Raw genomic sequence first — 23,972 nt, forward strand, 5'->3', positions numbered from 1 at the left:
TTCTGTATCCTCACCAAGAAAGGACTCTGTAAGTTCATGACACTTGTTTTCTAAATGCCTCCTGTAATGATTTTTAACTGAAGTAGTAATTCTTCCCCCGCTTCTTGAGAAAACATGTCTGGACCATGGCTGATGGGATAAACTACCTTGTCTACCCACAGAGACAGTGTCTGATAATGCAAGAGGAAAAAGGAGTATGTTGATTGCTGGTTTTCCCATCTGCACTCAAGACAGAGAAGACATTACAGTAGTTGTCATTACTGAAACTTAATTCAGAACCTGATATCTCCCATTAATCTTCTCCCTGAGGATTTGCGTAGGCATCAGGTATGGAGGGAAGAGCACTGATGTTCAAAGGTAAGGCCACCCTTACCTTCTGTAAAAAATACAATGCAACAGGAAAGGTAACACTACCTAGTAAAGCTGATTGTTTTTTCATGAGGTCATGAACTTGATCTTAGGGCAAACAAAGTCCTTGGTAGTCCTTTTGTTGTTCAGGCATTTCCAGCTTGGGCTCCTGAGATGTTACCAGCCATTCTTAGTATCAAAGGAGAAAGAATGTGGTGTTCTCCACTGTGGTGAGGGAGACATTTTACCAAAAAAAAAGCATATTCAGGTGAATCAAAAGTCTGCACAGAAGTGTATCTTATAAACAGAACGTTTCAAAAAAGCACAAATGAAAGTTTTATATTGCCCCCTACAATAATACAAAACATGTTATTTCAAATACTTCTTTCAACCAATATTATTTTGAATGTGGAGGAATTTTACCAGAAATGAAAGCAAGAATTTTTTAGGTAGCTTCCAAGCCTTTCAGAAAATTAGGTCCATCATTTATTTGTATTTCCCGCCTACAAAAAAAAGTCTACAGAAATGTCTTGCAAAATCAAGGCCCTATATTCCTTCTCTTGTAGTCAAATAAATACTGTCTCAACTAAGAGTTAAAATAGTCTGCCCTGGTTGTGTACCTCAAAATGAACTCACATGGCTCACAACCTCATGGAAATGGAAAGAAAGACTTCTTTAAAAGGACAGGAAAAAATAAATAGCAATAGTTCGTCAGTTCTGAACTTTAACTTTTCTGAGTTATACTTATTTAAACAATCACAATACAGCCAAAAATTTTATTTTCTTTACCTTGTCTAGAGTTTTCTCTCTTTACTAACTGCAAAGGAATAAGTCCATCACATGAAAAGACCATATGTCTTCACACATGACTCTTGTTTCTGGTTGATGTCTGCTTACAAAATGCAGTGCCTCAGAAAGTGATTTTTTTTTTAGCTTTAGAGAACCCTTGTAAGCTTCTGCTGCTGTTTCCAGAAACATTCATTTCTTCCACCATTTCTCATGACCAATCAGATGTTGAATAGCTAGTATGAGATTTGTATGAACAACCAGTCTTTAAAGGCATTGATCTATCAGACAGTACTTGGAAACTATTGCAGCATTATGAAACGCTAACTCTAATTCCATTTTAAACCAAGTGGACCTCAATATTAGATCATATTGTCTGAGGTGCTGTAATTTTACTGGGCTGAACATCAGTAGTAGTTAGAGACAAACTGCAAGGTACTGCTTTGTGTTTGTGATCCAAAGCTCATTTTAAGAGTTGCACAATGTCAGACCTCAAAATGCTTCAAATTATCAGGCTCAGACAAGCTCCAGTATCAGCTGTTCTTAGATGTATTAGAATATTGTCCACCTCACAGAAAGGTAACTCTTGCATGCAGATAAAAAAGCATATCGTCACTACAGGTCTTCTAATCCAGATTCCTTCAAACATTTCTGTTGCTGAATGTTCTCATCTCCATTCTCTTCTGGTATTCCCATAGTAACCTCTGAGTGCATCTCCATTTGCATTGATATTTGTTTCTGTTGGATAAAAATTACATTATGCACAACATCTGCATTCAGTGGCATTACAAATTCTGAATATTGTTACAAGCATGCTCCTTATTTGGTGTATCTGGGATTAGTACAGATTAATTACTCTGTCATGTAACTGGAATACAGAGATTATATGAGTTACTTTCTCAGTCTGAAAGGTGCTCACAGGCAAATTTGCTTAGTTGTTCTGAGCCCTAATTTTGTTGTTTGTCACCCTCCAGGATGATATGACGATGTACCTAAGGTTTATGTCAAAGTCACAGTCTAGCTTTCAAGGGCTATATTTATTTGTTGGATAAAACAGATTATCTCAGCACCATTCTTCAGTTGTCTTAACTCTTACAGTATGTCCAAAGCCAATGTCTTTGCTATTTCACGTGTTAGCAATATTTGAGATACTGATATGTTCCATATGTTTTATTCAATTTATATTTCCTAGAAGTGCCATCAACAGTCATCTCAGCCACTTAGTTGCAATCACCTAGATAGTAATTACACAGCTATGCTGAGGTCTTGCTGTCGAAGATATATTCAGTGTTTCTAACAGTTTGGGGACAGAAATCTCTTCTTTCTCTGTTAGTGATATTAAATATATATTTTTTTGTGGTGATCATTGATTGTTGTGATTTTTTATTTACATATGGAATACAAAGAGCCCTAAATAGCAGTGTATGCAGTTCTAGGGTGGAGGGAGATACAGAATATAAGTTTGATGGTGATGATTTTATCTTTACATTCTTCCAGTCCATATGTGATGGCCCCAAGGGGTATTATTAGTTAATTTCCACACCATTACTGGTCAAAAGGGTGCCAAAGGATTTTTGCACAGAAAAAGTGGTAAATGTGGCACCTTTGGGACAAATTTGGTCAAATAATTTTGGCCAAACGTGTCGTAGAAGTGACTTTGAATCTTGAGAATAAGACACTTGGCTTCAGTCCAGTTCTGGAGCTCTTGGGCTTTTCTTCTCTGAGAAAATGACTGTAATGAAGAAGAGGAGTACAGACTGCTCTTCGGAGCCAGCCCAAGACTTGCGGAATGAACTCCAGGTGCAAGTTCAAAACACTTCAATCTTGTAATTTGTAATATGATTATATAACATATGCACATCCGTTTTTCCATACATGTATTTGAAAAGGTAAAATAAAACAAAACAAACAACCCATGCCTCTTGCCTCACAATGCAAATTGTGATTAATGAATTGAGATGGTCCATGGTTTCTGTCAGAGTTTGCAGTCATGTAGGTATATTTATACAAAAAAATGAAACACAATATTGGAAGACATACATTTTTCCCCTGGGAGAGAAGATGGCATAACAGCTCTCATTGGCAACTGTTAGTTACATTGCTGAATGCACTAATAGAATACATTTTGATGTTGCAGGGTAAGTACAATAATAAAGTAGAACAGAGTAAAATTAATAGAAATCCTGCAGAGGATCTGAACAAATATTTTGCATACATAGGACAGAGAAAATCATCATTAGTTTTCTATTTCAAATGATGTTTCCCCCCTAAAAACATAGTTTGGGTACACCTGCACCTTCTCATCATGTGTTGCAGGAGAACCAGGTAAGAGGCAACCTTACCGTGCCTCCTAGAGCGCAGTTCACTCTGTAGCTTCACCAGAGTGATAGAGATCTAGACCACTGCCTGACTAGCACATTTTTTACTCACACAATGACAGACAGTGATAAAGATGCATTGCATGTGCCAGCCAAGGAGCTCCATTAATGACAGCCACACAAATATTGCAAACATTTATTTTCTTGTTTGCCCAGTTGACTAAAGACTTGTAATTTGCCATCACATAAGCTAGCATCTGAACTTACAACACATCAGCTCTTCCAAAGTAAACACCTCTGTACACAGTTTTATCCCACAGCAGGTGCACAGTTGGGGTAGATTATGATGTGTACATTGTGAAGCCTGCTCTTATTTGCCATAAGAATGTGCATTTACTACAACATAGCCAATGACTTGCAGATCTCCACAAAAACTTTCCCTTTGATAACTTGCCCACATGCTTATACATGTAATATCCCATAACCAACTATTCTGCAGGGAGTCAGGGTGATCGCTCCTTAAAATGTTGGCTCATTGAGTGTGGATATGCTGAAACACTTCAAGGCACACTTGAGATAAGTCCCCTGAGGATTTTCTCCACCCTGTCTACTGAGATCATTGTCCTGTAACCTCCCCAAGTTTTCTGTTCTCTTCTGGCTTCACTACAAACATTGTGCATACCTTTTTCCCAGTTTTTCTTAAAAATGACCTGCTGCTCTAAAAGTAATGTTGTACCATTCCAATTGCAAGTAATACCATACATGTCAATGTAGTGAGAGAAAAAAGACATACACACTCTACCTGGTGGTGAGTCTCATCTGCAGCTAACCAAGTTTTGATATTATCTGAAGGATGTGGAACAGGCATGGTTATAACTTCCAGGCATCTATATCTACAAGAGAGTGACACAGACACGCGACTCAAATGTCTGCAGGAACAGATCAGTTAATAATGCTTTGTAATAGATGTGCCAATTAGACAAGCATCTACCATTTCTAAAGCTGTTCTACCCTTTTTTGTTTCACTGCAGACATTTTTCTCAACATTTTTCCTAGCTCTTCTTCAGCTTGACTGTTTTTTAACCTGCTAGAGATTTAAGACCTGTACAGATATGCACAAACATATGATTTCCAAGCAAAGCAAGAGCTTGTGGCATGTACTATGTCTATAGCTAAAAATTACTCCTACATTTTCCTTTAATAATTAAAAATATTACCTATAAAGTGCAATAATCAAAGAAAGAAACATCGGATGACAGGGAGCAGGCATAGCATTGGAAACATCTTGTAACTCATTTGCTGAGGTCTAGCAGAATTCGGGTTTGAGTGTGAGTGTTGTCTGCACAGAACCATGAAAACATTTTGTTTCATCACAAAGGATTATCTGTTGGTTTTGAGTACTATGAACATTTTCCACTGAGAAGATCTACCAGCTGAATTGCTCTCTTGGGGCCAGAGTCACTCCTCATTATTTGGCCAGAATATTCTTTTATGTTTAGATGCAGATGGCTTTCAATTGCATATTTTGTTTGCCCCAGGGGAAACTTTTTAGTGTGTATTTTTATATTAGCTATTTCATATCTATAGTTCCTTGAGTCTTTGTTTACTGAAAGAAGATACAGCACATGATAACTTCTTTTATCCTAATCAGGAATAATATTCAGTTATTAATTAAATAATCAATTTACTTTTAACAGAGGTTCCATTTACATATTGCACCTTCCAAATATTAAGGCATCTTGAATTATCACACTATCCTGAAGAATTTTATTTTTCAGTTCAAGATAGCCTTCTCTGCCATGTCAACAGGAAAGCTATGTAGCCAGGCAGAAAAGTGGTGGCATGGAGGCAGCTGACTGCATTAATTGTTGGTGTGTGTAGGACCACTGCTATTACTTTAGTACAACAAAGCAAATTCCTTCCATTAGCCTGACTTTCCTTTTTTATTTATTTGTTGTAAACTGTCCAGCTTAGAGTAAAAGACTGCTCTCAGTAATACCCATGGATTATGAAATGAAACTGGGCAACGTGGCAAATGCAGTTCATCATCTTTGGCATGATTAATGTTGGTGGCCCTGAATGCAGAACCTGCAAAATAGTGGGGCAAAGTCACACTGAGGGTAGAGAGGCACCAGTCAGAGGAAGATGAAAAAATGTCATTTACAGTGGCAGAAAAACATCTGTGAGTAGGGTGTGAGACTAGAGCTCCTGGGAGTGTGATGGGAGCTGTGAGATGACAGTGATAGGGCTCAGTGTCTTACACTAGGTCTTAACAGCTAGCACTCCTTTGTTAGAATAATAGTCGGAAATGCACAATTAACTGCTTCTTGTAAACATAATTTATCTGAGAAGATCTGTGTTTGACTTTAATCCATTGTATGGTTTGTTTACCCTTACCCTGACCTCTCTTCCACCAGAAATTTATACTATCTTCCAGAAATGTACATTACCTTCTACATGTACATATCAGCAAACCTCCAAGGAAAATCAGGAGACAAAACAATGTGATGTTTAGCAGCATGACGTCCACTGTCTTTTCTTAAAAAGAAGAGGGAAAGGTAATGTTAATAATGTGGGAAATGGTAGTTCATAAATGGATGAATTATATATTGACTCATAAATATTGCACTATTCCTGAACTGCCACAGATTTAAAGAAGCATTTCCTGGAGTTTTTTTAGGGGAAACAGGGGCTTCTGACTTCAGCACTGTTCCTTCCTCCTCCTTTGAGCTCTCAGCCTTGCTGCTGCTTTGATTCAGCACTTTCCCTGGCTTCCTCTGCTCCAGTAGACTCCATCCCCTCCTTTCCCTGGATTTCTGCTCTCACATGCCGGGCATGACCTGTCCTGTCACTGGATACTTCTTCCATCCAGCCTTGATTCCTCTGGATATCAAACCCTTTGTCCATCTGCTGTTGACACTCCTGCTGCTGCCCTAGCTGTTTCTGGATTCCTGCTGTTGCCACCTCCCATCTCCACGCACCATGAACCCCCCTGCCGCTGCTGCCTCACCCCTTCACAGCTGTAACTGGTTTAAGGCAAAATGAAAGTAAAAGCTTTTTGTCAAACAAAATATTCACTTTGACTCAAGAAGCAACATTTGGTTTTCATTATATTTACCTTTTTTAAGCCTGCTAGGCATAGTCCTAAAGAAATGCCAGCAATACATATTTATATTGTTCAATGAATACTACTGCTCTGTACCTTGCATTCCTTCCCCCAAAATACCCCAAATACCAAAAAGCAATGTCTTTGATTGACTCAAAAATGTATTTTTGGCAAATTTTATCTTTTGTTTAATACCTAGCTTTAAAACCAAAACTAGTTTGGACTGCTTTGAACTAAGTACTTTGAAGAAAAACAGGCAGGAACAGCTCTTAAAATGTTAATAGTCCGAGGCCAATTTTGCACAATGGCTTTAGGATCAATCTAGATCAAATTCAAAGAACAAAAGAATTGTACAAAAGTTCCTAGTTTGAACCCATCTGTAGTTTAAACCAAGGATATTACGAATTTCCAAAAATTTTATATGAAACCAAGGAAAAACTCACAAACCTCTGGGCAGAACTGTGTATAAGAATAATCTTTATGCACTACTAAAATACAAAACTATTCTTTATTCACTTTAAGATGAAAAGGGAGTTTTTCCCTTCTTGCCTTTTGAGATAAGGGCTCAGAAAATATATTCTGAAGAATCTCTGGACTGTGTAGCAGAAATTATTTTGTTTGAAGTAATTGTTCTGCATCGCTCTGCTAGCCCTGTATCACGTACACACCCAAGAGAAGAGGAAGCAGTGGTCTTTACATCAGCCAAACCACAAAGAGGCTTGGTTCTCTTACTTTCTTACCTCATGCATTTTGGAAAGGAGGAAGAAAAAGAAGCACATATATTCTTTTAGGTAGACCATTTTATGGTGGGGTTTTTGCAGATGCAAATGCTTAAACTAAGTCACAAATAACAGTACTTTGAAACCAAGACAACTGGCTTGGTTTGCAAAATGCAGAACACTTCTGAATTACTATTAACTTCAAAGTGATCTATGAATGCTCAGCAGCTCTAAAAATTAGACCAATTATTTCAAGTTTCTATATATGAATAAAGCTGATCAAACACTTCTTTTTCAGCAGCAAGTTTCTATACTAAGAAGCTCAGTTCAGTTTAAATTGTGGGTTTTTTTCAAGGGCATACGCTAATTCCAGTGGAAAATGAATGTGTTTCCCATGAGAAAATTAACAAATTCTTTTCATGTCAAAGGAACATTTCAGAACAAATATTTTAGTTATGTTTTGAATTATGTTATTTCATTTTGATGTTTCAGCGTTTTTAAATGGAGGCTGAAATACCTCTTAAAAATACATTCTTAAAGAAATGTTGCACATTTCCTAAATGAAACACTGGAATGTCATGTAGAAGCAAACAAAAAGCAGGTCATTGCACACTCCTTCAAAGCTTTCAGCAGACAAATTGACACATTCCAAAGTAAAAATACCAAATGGATGTTTTTCCTTTCAGGTTACTCCACAGAGAGATTCAATTTTTTTCAGTTCACTGTGTCTATGAAATTAGGTCTGTGACTTCATGGAGTTACCATGAATGATACTACTAATACCAGGGTTTTTTTTAAATCTAGGCAGTATTAAAATGCATTTCATAATGTCCACTTATACATGTTCCCAATTAGAAGCAGACAAAATAATTTCAATGGAATACAAAATAAAATGGACAGAAAACTTTCTCTAGGCATCAAAAGAGATATTTAAAGTGGTTTGCCTGAGCGTGTGTGACCCCTTGACGTAATATACTCATAGTTTCATGTTATAAAAGCCACCGATCCTCTCCAAGTACAGGAAGGAAGAAGGGAAATTGCCATGTCACATGAACTTGTGCATGTGTGTAGTATGCTCCAGGCGTAAATCAACATGCTGCACTGAACACATGCAGATATTACAGCTTATATGCAATGGCAGTCTTGTCCACCATAAACTTTTCTGAAGTGGAGGAAATGCTGTGATTGTTCAGCCTCAACAACAGCTGTAGCAGAAGCTGGGGAAGTAGCGGTGTTGAAAACAGTTGAAGGAGAGTTGCAGCTGCTGAGAGCAACGTTTGGTAGGCTGGAACCAGGATGGGTGACTGTTCAACTCCATTTCCTTCTTCTGGTGAAAGGCTGGCAGGGAGTGAGTAAATCTATATTCCCCCACCAGGAAAAGCCTTTCTAATTTCCCCTCCCTCCACTGTCTACACATCAGATGTGTCCGGCCTGACACCAGGCAGACCTGTCTTCAATGAGAAGAAAGAAGCATCTCCAAAGGGCAATTCAAGTCTCTGATGGCCTGAAACATGTTCTCTCCTTCACCACAGTGAGCATGTGGAGCAACTAGGTTTCTCTCTCCAAGCATTTCACAAGTGAAATGCTTTTGAAATTAGATGGATGAATCTAGGCCAAAAAAGGTGGCAGCTGAGAGGTGCCAGCAGACCAGTGGCATGTGGTGAGTCATCTGATAGAGTAGGGAGGCAACATCCTGTAAACCCTATAACTGAATTTACATTCAATGCATTGCAAAAATAATAATGTCTGGCCTTTTATTTCCTGTGTCTTCAGGTAAATATGTACTTGAAGCTCAATAGCTCAGAAAGACATATTCCAAAATACACAGTCTGTTGCATTAAATAAAGATATTTATCTTGTTTTGGTTTACTACCAGTAGTATTGTACTTTTTTATTTTGTGTGTCAACATACAGTTGACACATAACACCAGTTTCTCTCCATAAATTGAGCATCACTCCATTATACTACTTCCACTTTACCTAACCTGACATCAGGAAGCTGCTGCATGTGGAGGCATCTTTCTCATCACAGAAAGCACAAGTTTCTCTTGTTAGCACACAAATGTTAAAATCTAGTCATAGGAGGTGAAGGAAAAGTATTACAAGGTTCTTGTTTAATTTGTGCTTAAGTGAGCTGTAGGGGCCAGATCACATATATTTAAATGAGAGCTAAACCATTTCCTACCTCTGTCCAATGAGAAATTATTCCCCTGATGTAGTAAAAGAAATGTTAGACTTAGTCCTTAAGGACTATGTGATTTGATGAATGTTATGACTTTTGTGGGTTTCTTGGCTTACTAACTCCAGTTGAAAGCATTTGTGGAGATGCTTGGGCTGTCCTTTGCAGGGCAGTCAGGGGGGTGCTGTGAGCTTTTCGGCTGCTGACCTTTATTGTTTTCTAAAGGCTGTCAAGAGTCAGATCTAATTTACCTCAGGAGAACAGCCCTGTGGTAGACAGCCTTAGGACCAAGGAAGTATAACTCATTAGACCAAGGACTGCCTTTTCCTGCAACACTTAGAGCTGTATGAGCCTGCTGCATGCCATGGACCTCTAGGTACTGTTATGGTACAATAATACAGGAAGAAGAAGAACAGATGCAATAATGAAGTAAATATGTTGAATAGTAATAACATATCTAATGATAAGGGTTATGAATAATAAATACATGATAACTTACCACCATGAATAAACACTGGTTCACTCCACTCACTCCAAATCTTGTTTCTTATGCATATCTCTTTCTTTACCCTCACTTGTGCTGCACATTTTTTTGCTGGTTTATGAAACGGGTACTCATATTCCTCTGCAGTGACATCTACAATCTATCAAGATAGGTTTAGGGGGTTATTTTAGGTGATTTCACATTGCAGTTCAAACTGATATAAATGCAGGGATGTCAAATACTATTATTTACGTCTCAAACCTAGTAGGAAGAGATTTTCAGAACCAGTGTTTATGTCCAGACACAATCTGACTCTTACCTGGCATGTGTTAAAACTCTGGACTGAAAATGAAGGGGAGCCTGGAACTGATAAGACGGAAAGAGGTATCAGCTATAGTAGGACAGTAAGAATTTGAAACACTGATTCTTCTTTCATTTTTTATCACATCAAGTGTAGGATGAATACAGTAACTATGAAACTGCAAGTTTCAAGGTTTTGGCGTGGGTAGTCTGCTATACTTTGTTGTCTGGTAGAATAAAAGCTTGCATTTTTCAGCTGACTGGTGGTGAGGGATGCCTACTATTTTAGTGAATATCTTGAAACGTCTTTAATTGTGCCTATATAAGAAAGCACATCACTTCCAAAGATCAAGCCCACAGAAAGAATGTCAGAGTTCAAGACAGAGGGATCTCTAAATCATTCGTCACTTTTGAAAACTGAAGCCAACTGCTGTAAATAAACAACGCTAAGAATTTAAGAAGGAATAAAAAAGAAACCAGGAGAGGAAACTCCTGCTTATAAAAATTAACAATAATGTTAGGAAGTTGCAAAGAAGTAGAAAATATGCATCTCAGATGCAGAGGGGTCCAGAATCTTTGCATATTTGGTGTTAGGAAAGCATGATGAGGTAGTACTATAAGGCCAACTTTAAGAAAAGGTGATCTTCTGCTCTCCTCATACTGACTGGTGCAGTGTGGATTTGAGCCTGTGTACAATGACATTTCTTTCTCTTCCTCCACACTCGTTAAGATCTTTCCAGATCTGATGCCAAAAATATGTCCAAAAGTTCACATGCTAAGTTTTTCCAAAGTAAGTAAAAACGTGGGAAAGTCCTTGGGCTTTCAAAAGTAAACTGCAAGTGACTATGAGGGTTAAGTGCTAACCAAATGCTGTGCCTGAAAATTTCTTCCTAAGGAGCCAATAATAAGCTTATGTCATCATAGGAAATTACCAAAATGCAAGGCTGAAAGACTTCTCATAAAATTACGTAGGCCACCTTCTGGCAGTCATGCCACATCTACCCAGAGCATTCGTGGAGGATGTTTGTCTAATCCATTGCTGATAACTCTATATAGAGCCATCCCCAAGCAGCCTCAGAAACCTGTTCCTGTGCCAAACTTCCCTTGGAATTAGGACACTTTTCCTAACTTTTAGCCTATGTTTCCCTTGCTTCGAATTTAGCCAGTCACTTTTTATCCTACTCACAAGTTGGCATGGGTAAGTGTGACCCCTATGCTCTTTTATTTACCAGAAGACCGTTAATACAAGTTACACTCCTTTACTCTAGACCATGTCCCTCAGTCTTCCAATCCTAGAGCATGTTTTCAAAGCTTATGCTCATTTTGATAACTCTCACTGGTGTTCTCTGAACACTTTTTCAGCATACGTATATTTTGTAGTGGTGCCCAAAGCACAGTTTGAAACTTCAGGTGAAACTCAGTAGCTAAAAGGACAAATTAGTCACAATCTACATCTTACGTGTGACATGCTTGTCATATACACTTGAATAACATTTGACCTTTGTGTAATAACACGGAATGATTGACTCAGTTTGTGGTTCAGTGTAATTCACAGACCTTTTTTCTTCTGCATTGCTGCCTACACGTTAATTCCTTATTTTGTGCTGGCACATTTGACCCGTACTTCCTAATCATAGGATTTTCCTCATTACTGAATTTTGGTTTGTTGATTTCAGACTTACCCAATATTTGAAATTCTAATCTTGTTTCCCATAGTACTTGCCAACCCTTCCTATCTTCTCTTCATCTGCAGAATCAACTCCCTATTTTCAAGCTTTATCAATCTGTATTACAGTATTATTATTTATGCATATAAGTATTCAGCAAGTCATCTCTTCAGGTGTTCAGAATAAATAAATAGACTTGTATATTTTAATCATTACACTCTTACATGTTCTTCAACAAATATCTACAAGCCTGCTTAGGAACACCCTAATACCTCAACTCATTAAGTCTCTGTGACAGCAGTTAAGACCTTGCTTTGACCAGGAAACAGAATCTCAGGCTTGTTCCATTCTTCTCCCTCCTGTGTCTCCTGTAATACTGCTTCAGTTTTCTTCCTTAACTTGGCACACACACCCCTTTTTTTTGCTCCTTCGCTAGGTAACTACCATTTTAGTCACTACTAACTTTGACACTGATTCTCCTCAAACCTACCTTAAAGCCCCCTCTTTTATCTCGTGCCCTTATATGTCTTTTTTTATTGTTATTGCAGCTGCCTCTCTCATGTATTCCCAAACCATCCCCTCTGTGGAAAAAAAAAAAGCCATGATTTTCCACTACTGTAACTGTTTATTCACTTCCACGCCCAAATGATATTTCTTTGCTTTCCTCTCCTATGTTTATATCCTGCAGATGTGCACAAAGCAGAGGAGCAGCTGTATAAGACAAGGAAAATAAAATAGATTTATTTGATTTAAGTAAGGATGCTGGACTATTTTATGTATTTGACATTTTCTTCCACAGAGTGGAAGATGTTAGGAAGCTGGAAACAGGGGCTGCAGTGGCCACATGAACACACTGTGGATTGCAGGATCCCGCTGTTCACTTTGGGCACGTCCCAGCCCTGAAGTGGCAAGCGACCCCTTACTCCCAGCTCTTCCCACTTCCACCTCCCTTGCTCTGAGTCTTGAAACAGGAAGGAAATCTGCATGCATGGGCAGGAAGGGATCAGACAGGTCCCAGGATGTGTCTGAACAGGATGCCAAAGATCCAGCATGAACCTCCCTTGCTCTCTTTGCTTGCAGCCTTTGGTGATTAGGAGCTTTGTGAATGGACAGGGACAAGCCTCTGGATGTCTCTGGCAGGGGTTTTGAAGTATTGGGCTTGGGAATGGTTAAGGGGATGATAACTATTGGCAGAGGTGGAGGAGGCTACCTGTCTTTCTTCCAGAAAAACCCAGAGGACTGGGAAGGTTTATCATGTCCACGTACAGACCTGAGCTACTTTTCCGCATGCTGCACTGAAGGAATGCGGGAAGAGCCAGCCCCGTTCTAGAAGCTGCCTAGCAGTATTACCACTGCACACGAATTAATAAGCCCTGCTGTAATTTATGAAGATAACATTATATGATCAATAACGTGTCTGCCTCATTGCCCTTCTCCTTTCTACTGTGTCTAACAGAGTGGATGCATATCAATTTAGTCATATGTTCTTTCAGGCTTTAATTGTCTCTTACATGTTTGCAGCCAGCTTAGATAAGCCTTTTATTGAGTACTGTGTGCTGACTGAGGCGTGTGTTAGCTAAGTTTTAGGTTCTTAAAGAAAAACACAGCTTCAAAGACAGCTTGAATGAAAACACCAAAGATTCAGAAAATTCACATTCCAATGCACATCTGAATTTCATACCTATCATAGTCTGAATTAAATGTTTGGCTCTCTGCTCTTTGGGATTTAAAATAAGAATCTGCATGAAAAATTTTCAGCTCTTATTTCCAGGTAATTTAAAAATGCCACCTGGTAATGCCAGGTGCATTTAGTCACCATATGGCATAAGCTAAACTATAACACTGTTCTATTTCTTACTGGTAAGACTAAGAGAAACTGCTGATACACCATGAAAGATTTTAAAATATATATAACGTATGTAAAGAACAGGGGTGATGCCTTTAGTGATGTATGTAGAAATAACAACAATAACATGTAATTTTTATTCTTAAAAATATTATCAAAGTAGCTGCTAAACTTTTCTTTTTATCAATACTCCTTTTTCTACAACAAAAAAGTCAATAACCTATGTGATGCTAATGTACAATTCAAATTCAAGATTAAAAGAAAAAAACAACCAGTCCACCTAAATGCAAGCATGACTCTGAAAGACTTCATGAAATGTGTTGATTTTCCATTTTTGACCAGAAAGACAAGAAAAGTTGAATTCTTCATGAAAGACTTTGGGATTTCTTTAAAGTTTGCTTGAGTTTTAATTCTGTTAAATTCAAGGGATGCCTAGCTTTTATGGAAGTTATGCTATTACCAAAAAAACTGATTACCTTATGATCTGTTATTTTCACTTGATACAAAAAACACTTGTTACTTGCAGAACCAATAGTAGGCGGGGGTTTCCAGTGAATTTTAATACTTCTGTTTTCAAGGGAAACTGAAACGTTGATCGGCGGGTTCAGTTTCTCTGAAAAAGGAGCACAGAGAGACCTTCTGTACCTCATGCTCTTTTTCATATTTATGATGATGCAAAACAAACGGAGTTCATTAGTCCCTAAAATATACAGTTCAACAAAATACAAAATGGAGTATATCACACCCAAAGAAGGTGTTCAGTGAGTGACACATTTTCTTTAAAAGTGCTGCTCACTAAGTGGCATCTCTTGCTGCCTCAAACTAAAGAGTGGAAGTCTTTCTTTTCATGTATCTTTCCAGGGAAGGTAGTGAGGGTGGGCAGGAGGAGCAAGCCCTTTGGGGCCCTTGGAATTCACCCTCCAGAGTTTGCGTGGGTGTTGAGGAGACCTCCAGGATGCTACAGGCTCGCTGCCATGTCAGATTATTTCCACTGTGTCTTGTGGGATACTCCAAGTCTGCCCATGAGCCTGGTAGTATAACTGCGAAAAAAATGGAACTTCATCTCTCCCTGAGGGGTTACTGACAGGGTACCAGCTCCTGGCAGGTCTTATGCAATATATGAGGTTTCCTACACAGACTTTAGAAATCTTTCTATCTCTTTTGTAAATGAGCCAATGAGCACTTGCTATGTGCTTACTTGTTCTTTTGTAAATGAGCCAATGAGCAAGACGTGCTTAGGAGATGTAAACAAACAAACAAAAAATACCCCTCCCACCAGTGTGCTCCAGTCACAAAGTGCAAGGAGTGTGACGGCAATGTTTTTTTTCAGGGAGGGATGAGGTATAGGGTTGGAAGCAAGGAACATTTGGGTTCCCAGGATTTTAGCCTTTGGTTTAAATAAACAAGTCTACAGTTGCTCTCTAGCGGGATGAGTGTTAGGGTACTGGTCCTAGGTGTGTGTTGGAGTACTCAAGCAGCCCTCTTCAGCTGCTGTTGCATTGCTGTGAAGGGAGGAACTGCGTCTGGAGTTTTCCAGAAAAGCCCTCCCAGCAGAGGCAGAAGTGCATGGCAAGTCTCTGTGGACAGGGACAACGAGGTCTGGGGCTGACATGGCTGCAATGTGGTGCCAGAGAGAAAAGACAGAAAGAGAGACAGAGAGGGTGAGTAGCAGCAGAACTAGTCCATGAAACCATTGTGCTTGCTCTAGCAGCTGTGGCTGCATGACCCTGTGTCTCTCCACGGGCATGTACATCACACTGAGATTTCCTTTTTGGCTTTTCTTTTTCCCTCCCCTCCTTGAGAAGTCTCCTCTCTTTCAGTAATGATCCCATAAACTGAGCAAAAACATTTCTCCGAGGGCTACCTCGGGCTTGTAAAATTGTTCACTTCTGCTTGTCCCCGAAGCTGTTGGCAGCGACCAACACCTGCCTTTGAGGGTGGAGGCACACCATGAGCCATGAAAGGTGAGAAGAGTAAGCAGCAGCTTTTTTTTGTTTAGTCTCTGTAGTAGGAAAGACATATTTTTCACCTCTGAAATACTACTCCCAGAGCATCTCGCCCTTCTTTGAGTATACCAAGAGTAGGAAACAATTTTTTTTCACCCTTTTGTCACCTGTCATCTGTAAATTTCTTCAGTCCCCACACACAGACACCCAGGACTAAGTTATTTTTGGGCTGCCTGCAGCACAGGGTGTGTGTAAGTCCTGTTTTGTCAGACTGTACGGCATGTTACTAGAGGGAAGCTTGGATTGCAGGGGCTGGTAACTCGCAGCAGGACAGTGGACCTCCAGGACTGTTCAAGGGCTAGGCTGGGTAAAGCCCAGCTGGAGGCTTTCCTGTTTAAGAAGGGGAGCCTGGATACGAAAAAGCCTTTTTGATGCCTCTTAGCCAAAAAGGTACAACTGCCTTCTCAGGAGGGAGAAGACAGCCCTGGTAACATTGGAGCCTTGCAAGAGTGATTCCACTACTTATAACGTGAACAATGTCCCCTGCAAACTCACTTAGATTTTGCTGTGCCCTACCAAGGCTTGGCAATGGGTTTTAAAGGCAAGGAGAGATAACACGGTTTGTGCCTGGTGCTGAGACAGGAGGGGAAGCTGTAGGCTGAGCCAGCTGTGACTGACGTGCAGCCTGCTGATGGCTAAAGATGGCAAAGACAGGAAGGAAAGAAGGGCAGGGAGGAAACGCTGGCAATCTGGGCTCTGCAAAGAGGAGGTGGTGGCTGCTCTGAGCAGAAGGAAGGAGATTCGAGTGGATGGAGAGAGAAGCAGGGAAGGGACAGCCTGCTCCCTCCTACTTATCCCCCTGCTCTCTCCTGCCCACCCCAGCCCTGTGCTCCCCAGGGAGGCCCTCAGTCGGAAGGTTGTCCCAGTAGTAGCAGAGGGGTGGGAGAAAGTGTGAAACTGCCAAGGTGGGGCTGGGCAAGCCCTCAGGAGGTCATCAGGCAAATTAGAGTAGTTCAGGCATCACCTCTGAACATTATATGAAATCTTTTGTTGCTGTGTGAAGCATTTGATCCTAAGACTGGATGTACTATAGCAGCTCTCTGCTCTGGAGTCAGCGCATGGGATGACACCCAGGCATCCTGTCTGGAAGTGAGCATCTTCCCAGTCAGCTACAAAAACACCTAATACAGTCTTCCTGCAGATTAGTTTTCCCCCTTTTTTTTTTTTCCTGTTGTCTTTTCAGGAAAATCTGATTTCCTTGAAAATGTTTAATTTTGCTAAAAATTAAATCTTGCTTATAGCTGGCTCTGATTGCAGTGTAAATCTTCAGGTAAAGCCAATAATTCTAATATGTTAGAACAGATAAATGGGATCTAACTCAGATTAGATTTTGATAGCTTTGAATGACATTTTTCTATCCCTTGAGTTATGACTGATTCCCGTGTTACAGGTCCGGAATATGATCATCATGTTCATAGTTTTAAAGGTATTTGAGTCTGCAGTCTGTGCTAAAACTCAGGTGAATTTCTTACTCATGAGATTAATTCAAACTTCCCAGAGAAGTAAGGAAAAATAATTTTATATGATCATTCAAAACTGTCGATAATTAAAAATAACTGTCAAAGCCTTTTTAACTGAAAAATGGTGTCATAAATAAATAGAAATGTTACTAATATTTGAGAACATTCCTATTCTTAAATTCAACTACGAATGACACTTGTGCCTATTTATGTTCCTTTTTTTTAATCACATTTTCTTCAGCATTATAAAAGAAAAAGGATAGGAAAGAGAAAAACTGGAGAAAGGAAGGGTATAATGCTTTTAAAATTGCATTTTCTCACACTAGCCTATCAATTTTTTAAAATGCCAGTTATAGATCAACAATGATATTACATCAGAGAAAAAAATAAAATCCTTTGAGCAATCCATTTTGTTTAATCTTTGTGTAAAATTCCCAGCAAGATGAATGCATAAGAAGTTAGAATTAATATTCTGACTTTGTCACACTTCCCTCTTTCCTTTGCTTTCGAGACCAATGAAATAACCAATAAATGAAATTTTCATAATAGGTAGTAAGAGAAAATACTTACCTATTGTTTGAGGTGTAAAAGCTTTGTAATAAGACAGTCCTCTTGAATTATTTCTCAGATCTCTTACAGTTATGTTTAAATTGATTTTTCTTGATGGTTGGAAATATATTTCTTTCATATGGCATCCAATATTTTTCTTCCTTCCATTTTTTATATATTGCTGGCATTCAAATTCTTTTCCTATGTGTCTGTGAGAAGGAAATACGAGTCTTGTAAATCAAGGACTTTTAGGTACAAAAACATGGTTTCATACTTATTTTGCACAAGACCCTTACCTGTATGAAAAAAAGATCTGGATATCTTCAGGAGCTTCTGCTTTAATATGCCAGGTGCAATTGAAAAAAGAAATGTTATATATGATGCATGAAAGATTCTGAATATATACTGCAACAAAGAAACGGGAAAAAAGAAAGAATGATGTTTATTTTACATGGATTTTCTAATAACACCATGATGGTTGCCTTCACAAACCCATTATGCAGTCTTATTTCTAGAAGCATGAATAAGTGGTAGGTGAGAACAAATGGGTCTTTCAGCTTTTTGGACAATGACAGCTAAGAGGCACATCCGCTACCACCACCAAAAGCCTTACTAGCTCACTTAAAGAAAAAAAATGTCCAGAGTAGTAGTTGAAAAGCTCTACTCTTTTAAGATTTCCTGAAACCAGGTGATACAGAAGGCAATCTTCAAGAAACATGAGTTGCTAGTGAAAATGGAGAGAGTGGTTGGGTCATTCTGTCATCTTGGTCAGGAGAGCTGGAGTTTTCTGAATCTGAACATGTCTAATAAGGAAAATAATTCTGCAATATTCCAAGGTGTTATGTGTCATCTTCTTAACAAATCCATCCCAAAAAAATAGCATAAGATAATAATAAGCTTTCAGAAATTATAAGTCTCCAAGTAAGACAGAACATTATCACGAGCACTTGGATGTCTTAACAACATGTAGGAAATAGCTGACCTGGAGGTGCCTTGTAAGTAATTTCTGTCCAGCCACTCTCCTTAATTACATCTTCTGTTTCTTTTGCAAAAAGTTGTGTTTTAACTTTAGCATTAAAACCAGAATGTAACTCAAGACGTATTATCTTTTTCTTCTCCTGCAGTCTTTCCTAAGAGGAAGAAGCAGGAATTGCATGAAGGTAGGTGGTACTAAGTATTGAAAGGGAAATTATGCAAATTCATCTACTGAATGAAGTAATACATGATTTCACTTTAAACTATGTGCAGCCATTGAACAACTTACTTTCCTTTCATGAGTGGTATTGAAGAATTTATAACTCAAAATATACTTCACAGTGTACTTCTCAGTTTCTTCTTTTGTCAGGTTATTGTTCCAGGACAGAATAACTCTTGGCTCATGCTTGGTAATCCGCAGAACATTATGTAGCCCAAGACCATCTGCAATTACAATGAAATTGCGTAGAGGAAGAGAGGTCCCACCACTGTGTACACAAAGGATTTGGCTCTCAGTAAGGCTTGAATACCCAGTAGCTCCCCCAGGAGCTCTGTTCTTACATGGAGCAGGTGGTTGCTGAGCTCTGTTGAATATGACTGACTTTAGCAATGAGGTTTATGTTTACTTATCTGCAGCTCCCAAAATGTTAGGTGATTTACTTTTACCTATCTTGGACACCTCTCCTAGCTGTCTCTGTTTCTCTCTACGGGCTGTAGAAAGTGCCTTGACAACAAGAACTGTTACTTAATATTTTACTTACCCACTACATCTGGTTGTCCACTTGCCAGGCTAGCGGAAAATAGTGTCTTATTCTGGAAAAAACTTAATATCAGGATGACAGGAACAACTGTAACATGTGCCATAGCAAATGCTTTGGGCCACAGGTCTGCAGACACTGAGATTCTTTAGTTCCAAGTTTAGTTGAAAAAGCACTTAGAACATGATGTTTTCATTTTGCATCTGTGAAATAATATGAAACAGTCGCTTAACCACTTAAGTGATATCTGAAGTATAAGAAGTAAATATGAAATAACATATGTTTAATGGGTTGTCTTGATCAGTGCCTTCTATTCCCAGGATGTTTGTATTTACGTGCAGTCTTTAACTGGGTGCCAGGGCCCAAGAGGACAGGTGTGCCACGCTGAGCTGGTTTTGAATGGCAGTACTGCTTAGATTGCAAGGCAAGACCACAGAAATGACACTACTGATACCAAAAGCAGACATCCTGGGTAGGAGCCATCTGACATAACTTTGGCTAGGTACAAAACCACAAGCTGTCACTGTATGAGTTATCTAGCCTCTAGTTGCAGTAGAGCAACTGTCACTTCTAGGTTGTGATTCATGTTACCTGGTTTAGGTATCTGCTTTAGAAGGATATGAACTGTAACTATCTGAGGAGAGATGAATCTTGCAATTTGCAAAAAGTGACTGTCAGCAAGAATATATCAGGTGTTTACTAAATTTGGCATACAGTGAGAAAGCAGATTCTGCGCTGGTCAGAGCTGGTTTTAGAAAGACATAATTGCTGTTTGGTGGCTGAGTATTCACTCAAAGGTTGCTTTAATGTAAAACAACCTCTGAGATCTTACCAGTTCTCCACAGAATTAATGCGCCTCTGTGTTCAGGGTCTTTCATAGAATCATAGAATCACAGAACCATAGAATCATAGAATGGTTTGGGTTGGAAGGGACCTGAAGGATCAGCTGCTTCCAACCCCCTGCCATGGGCAGAGATACCTTCCACTAGACCAGGTTGCTCAAAGCCCCATCCAACTTGGCCTTGAACACTTCCAGGGAGGGCGCATCCACAACTTCTCTGGGTAACCTGTTCCAGTGTCTCACCACCCTCATAGTAAAGAACTTCTTCCTTATATCTAATCTAAATCTACACCCTTTCAGTGTGTAGCCATTACTCCTATCACTATGCTCCCTTGTAAAAAGTCCATCTCCAGCTTTCTTGTAGGCCCCCTTCAGGAACTGGAAGGCTGCTATAAGGTCTCCCCACAGCCTTCTCTTCTCCAGGCTGAACAACCCCAACTCTCTCAGCCTATCCTCATAGGAGAGGTGCTCCAGCCCTGTGATCATCTTTGTGGTCCTCCTCTGGACTCTCTCCAACAGGTCCATGTCCTTCTTATGTTGGGCACCCCAGAGCTGAATGCAGTACTCCAGGTGGGGCCTCACGAGAGCGGAGGGGGAGAATGACCTCCCTCGACCTGCTGGCCACGCTTCTTTTGATGCAGCCCAGGATATGGTTGGCTTTCTGGGCTGCAAGCGCACATTGCCAGGTCATGTTGAGTTTCTCATCAACCAACACCCCCAAGTCCCTCTCCTCAGGGCTGCTTTCAATCCATTCTCCACCCAGCCTGTATTTATGCTTGGGATTGCCCTGACCCAGGTGCAGGACCTTATACTTGGCCTTGTTGAACTTCATGAGGTTTGCACAGGCCCACCTCTCCAGCCTATCAAGGTCCCTCTGGATTGCATCGCTGCCCTCCAGTGTGTTAACTGCACCACCCAGCTTTGTGTCATCGGCAAACAAACTTACAAACTAACTGATTTGTCTTGACTCTGATTGTTTTCTATACTAAATCCTCACGTACACTCTACATGTGTTATCCACAGATCAGCAAAAGGACCCCTGAAGCCATATTAAAATGTTCACAATACATTGACTAGCAAAAGGCATTGGTCATGTAGAGGAAAATGTGTGAATGTTCAGCACATCCAAAAAATCTGCAATGAGTTTACCTAGAAAAAAAAAATATACACATACACTTTCATTTATAATGTTATTTTGGTATAATGCAGTGAAAAAGAGGTCATCTAATGAATACTGTCATTGTTTATGAAGTGCTATGAAAAATCAACAAAATGCCTTAGGGCAGAGATTCCCCCACCTGGTTCATTCTGGTACTGATCTCAGCTGTAGCAAAAGCAGCAGCAGCTGTAGTATGTGTGCCACACCACACGCATGGCAAACAAAAATGTGAGTAAATTCTGCTTTGTGTGCCTGGGAAAGAAGTCAATTCTAATTGCCTGGAGAGGGAAGGGGTGAGCTGTTCTCACCCTAATTTCTCATTAATGATGGCCCTGGAATGGTAGGGTGTGTGGCAAAAATCAGGGAAAATATAAAATGAAAACAAGGAGCTATCAAGAGTTTACATGCAGTGGCTGTAAAGGGCTTATCCGTTCCCATGAGATGAGACAATCAAAAATAGTCCTAGGAACATGTATATACTTTATTTAAATTTGGAGAAAGGGAAAAAATGAGGATGGAAAACACTAAGCAAGTTAAAATATTTGTGGCTCTTAGTAACATGACTACTTTTGTGGAAAATACGAGTCAAAGGGGGACCTGAAACAGGAAAAGGAACAAAATAAATCTTAAAGTAGCAACAACTTTTGGTGCTAGAAACAAAAATAGAAATCATCTGTGAGGTAATATAAATGCATTCAGTTGGAGAAAGGAAACACAGAGGCAAAGAAGGAAGATTTTTAAAGTAAGCCTGAATAGACTTAGAAAAAAGCCAACCAACTTAAGTCAAAGAAAGGCATTTCAGGAGAGATCGTTGCTGTTTCCTGGAGGTGACTTTTTCCTAGGAGTACCTTTCATGCAGCACTGAGAGGCACTTCTCCACGCAGTGTGCAATAAAATCCTGCACCTTGCTCCCACAGGCATTGTGATGGCAGACAGTGTCAGCAGGCTGAGCATAGGACTAGAGAAATTAATGGAAAGCAGTTCTATGAAAAGGTACTAACAAGTGTTAGAGATGGATGTACCCTCTAACAACTCTAGTTCAGCAGCTGAAGATGCTGGGGGAATACGTGGAGAATGGGTTGCAGTAGGTGGCCAAAGTTGTGGATTATATCTAAGTAGCACCTCCTATTGCCATTGCTGCAGACAGAACAGCAGATGGACCACTGGGCTGACCCCATAGGGTATTTCTTATATTTATATGCAATGAATTGGTCCACAGAAAACAGCAAAGCAAAAGAACTGCAACATAAGCACACCCAAGGTGATCAGGAGGGAACGAAAAGCCACCCATACAGAAAAAACTTTTGATCCACGACTTGCCAAAGAACGCATATTTCCACTTATGCCAGCATAGCTAAGTAGAAAGACAGACCATTTCTTCTCAAATGCATGCAGACAGGACTGTGTGTGTCTAATCCTGGGCTACGAAGAGCTTTATGTTAACATATGGTGCTGAAACTCAGTCTATGACACGCAAAATAAAATTCACTGCATGACAATTTTTTTTAAAAAGGCCCTCTAGTTCTTTTGTCTCTGGAGTAATACACACTAGCCAAATATACTTACAGGTAGTCCAGCTAATCCAATGAGATAGAAATTATCTCAATAATCTAAAAAACCCATAATGCAAAAAAAAAATTGCTTTCCAAAAAATGTACTGTCAGAAAATGCTTTTTTTTTTTAGTAGGAAAGTATTCTTAATATTTTAAAACAGTACTACACTTACATTTTACTTTGGTTTTAGTATTTCATTTATCCCCTTGCGTTCATTGCTGAGCTTCAACTACAGCCAATGCCTGTTGGTTGCTGCCCAGCAGTGTCTGGTTCTACAATAGAAAGGGGAGGTAACCTAAGGGGAGCTGCCAACGCATACACCACAGCAGCTGCAGAGATTGCAAGGGCTTGTGCAAAACCCACCTGGTGAATCTGGGAAGCAGACACTCCAGGCAAGAAAAATGAAAGCAGTGAAACCAATCTTCACAAAACTTAGAGCAGTTACTTTGAGTGTGGGGAAAATGAACTGTTTAATTTTAAAAATTCAGGAGACCTTAGAGTTTCCTGAAGTGTAGATCTGTTCACTGTCCATGTGTCTGAATAAAGTAATTTTTGAAAAATTTGTGGGGCTGATTATTATATCTTCCTAAATACAAAAGTTAACGTTTCAAGAAACAGCATTTTTTAACATTTTCTTTGGAAAAAATAACAAAGTTTTCCAAAAAGACAATTTTAAGTGCTCTTGAAAAACATATTATGCCTAATTTAGAGGGTAAATTCAATCATTAAGCAAGGAAATCTTTTATTCCTGGCTCTAATGCACAGTCTTAGCTAAGGGGAATCACTAGGACTGTTTGTCTGATTAAGACTACCTAAAACTTACGCTTCATTTAAGGCTGTCGATTCATATTTTTCAAAGCCCCCATATCTAGTAGTAAACAATGTAGAAATTGATTAAGGAATAATGAAATAAACAA

The 23,972-nt window shown here is 39.4% G+C and overlaps 1 protein-coding gene across 1 annotated transcript; it reads right to left on the minus strand.

Moving 5' to 3' along the window:
• Positions 1-1,749: 1,749 nt before the first annotated feature.
• Positions 1,750-19,607, minus strand: LOC309604492 (interleukin-5 receptor subunit alpha-like; the record flags this gene model as incomplete). The annotated part of the gene is made up of 10 exons (XM_082337871.1): positions 1,750-1,872; positions 4,255-4,345; positions 5,903-5,990; positions 9,956-10,100; positions 14,230-14,366; positions 17,790-17,977; positions 18,065-18,173; positions 18,751-18,898; positions 19,033-19,187; positions 19,505-19,607. The coding sequence occupies 10 exons, from the start codon at positions 19,605-19,607 to the stop codon at positions 1,750-1,752; spliced, it is 1,287 nt and encodes a 428-aa protein (XP_082193997.1).
• Between the last annotated feature and the right edge of the window lie 4,365 nt (positions 19,608-23,972).

The sequence above is a fragment of the Platalea leucorodia genome, assembly GCF_965183815.1.
Source record: "Platalea leucorodia genome assembly, chromosome: 2".
Classification (NCBI taxonomy): Eukaryota; Metazoa; Chordata; class Aves; order Pelecaniformes; family Threskiornithidae; genus Platalea; species Platalea leucorodia.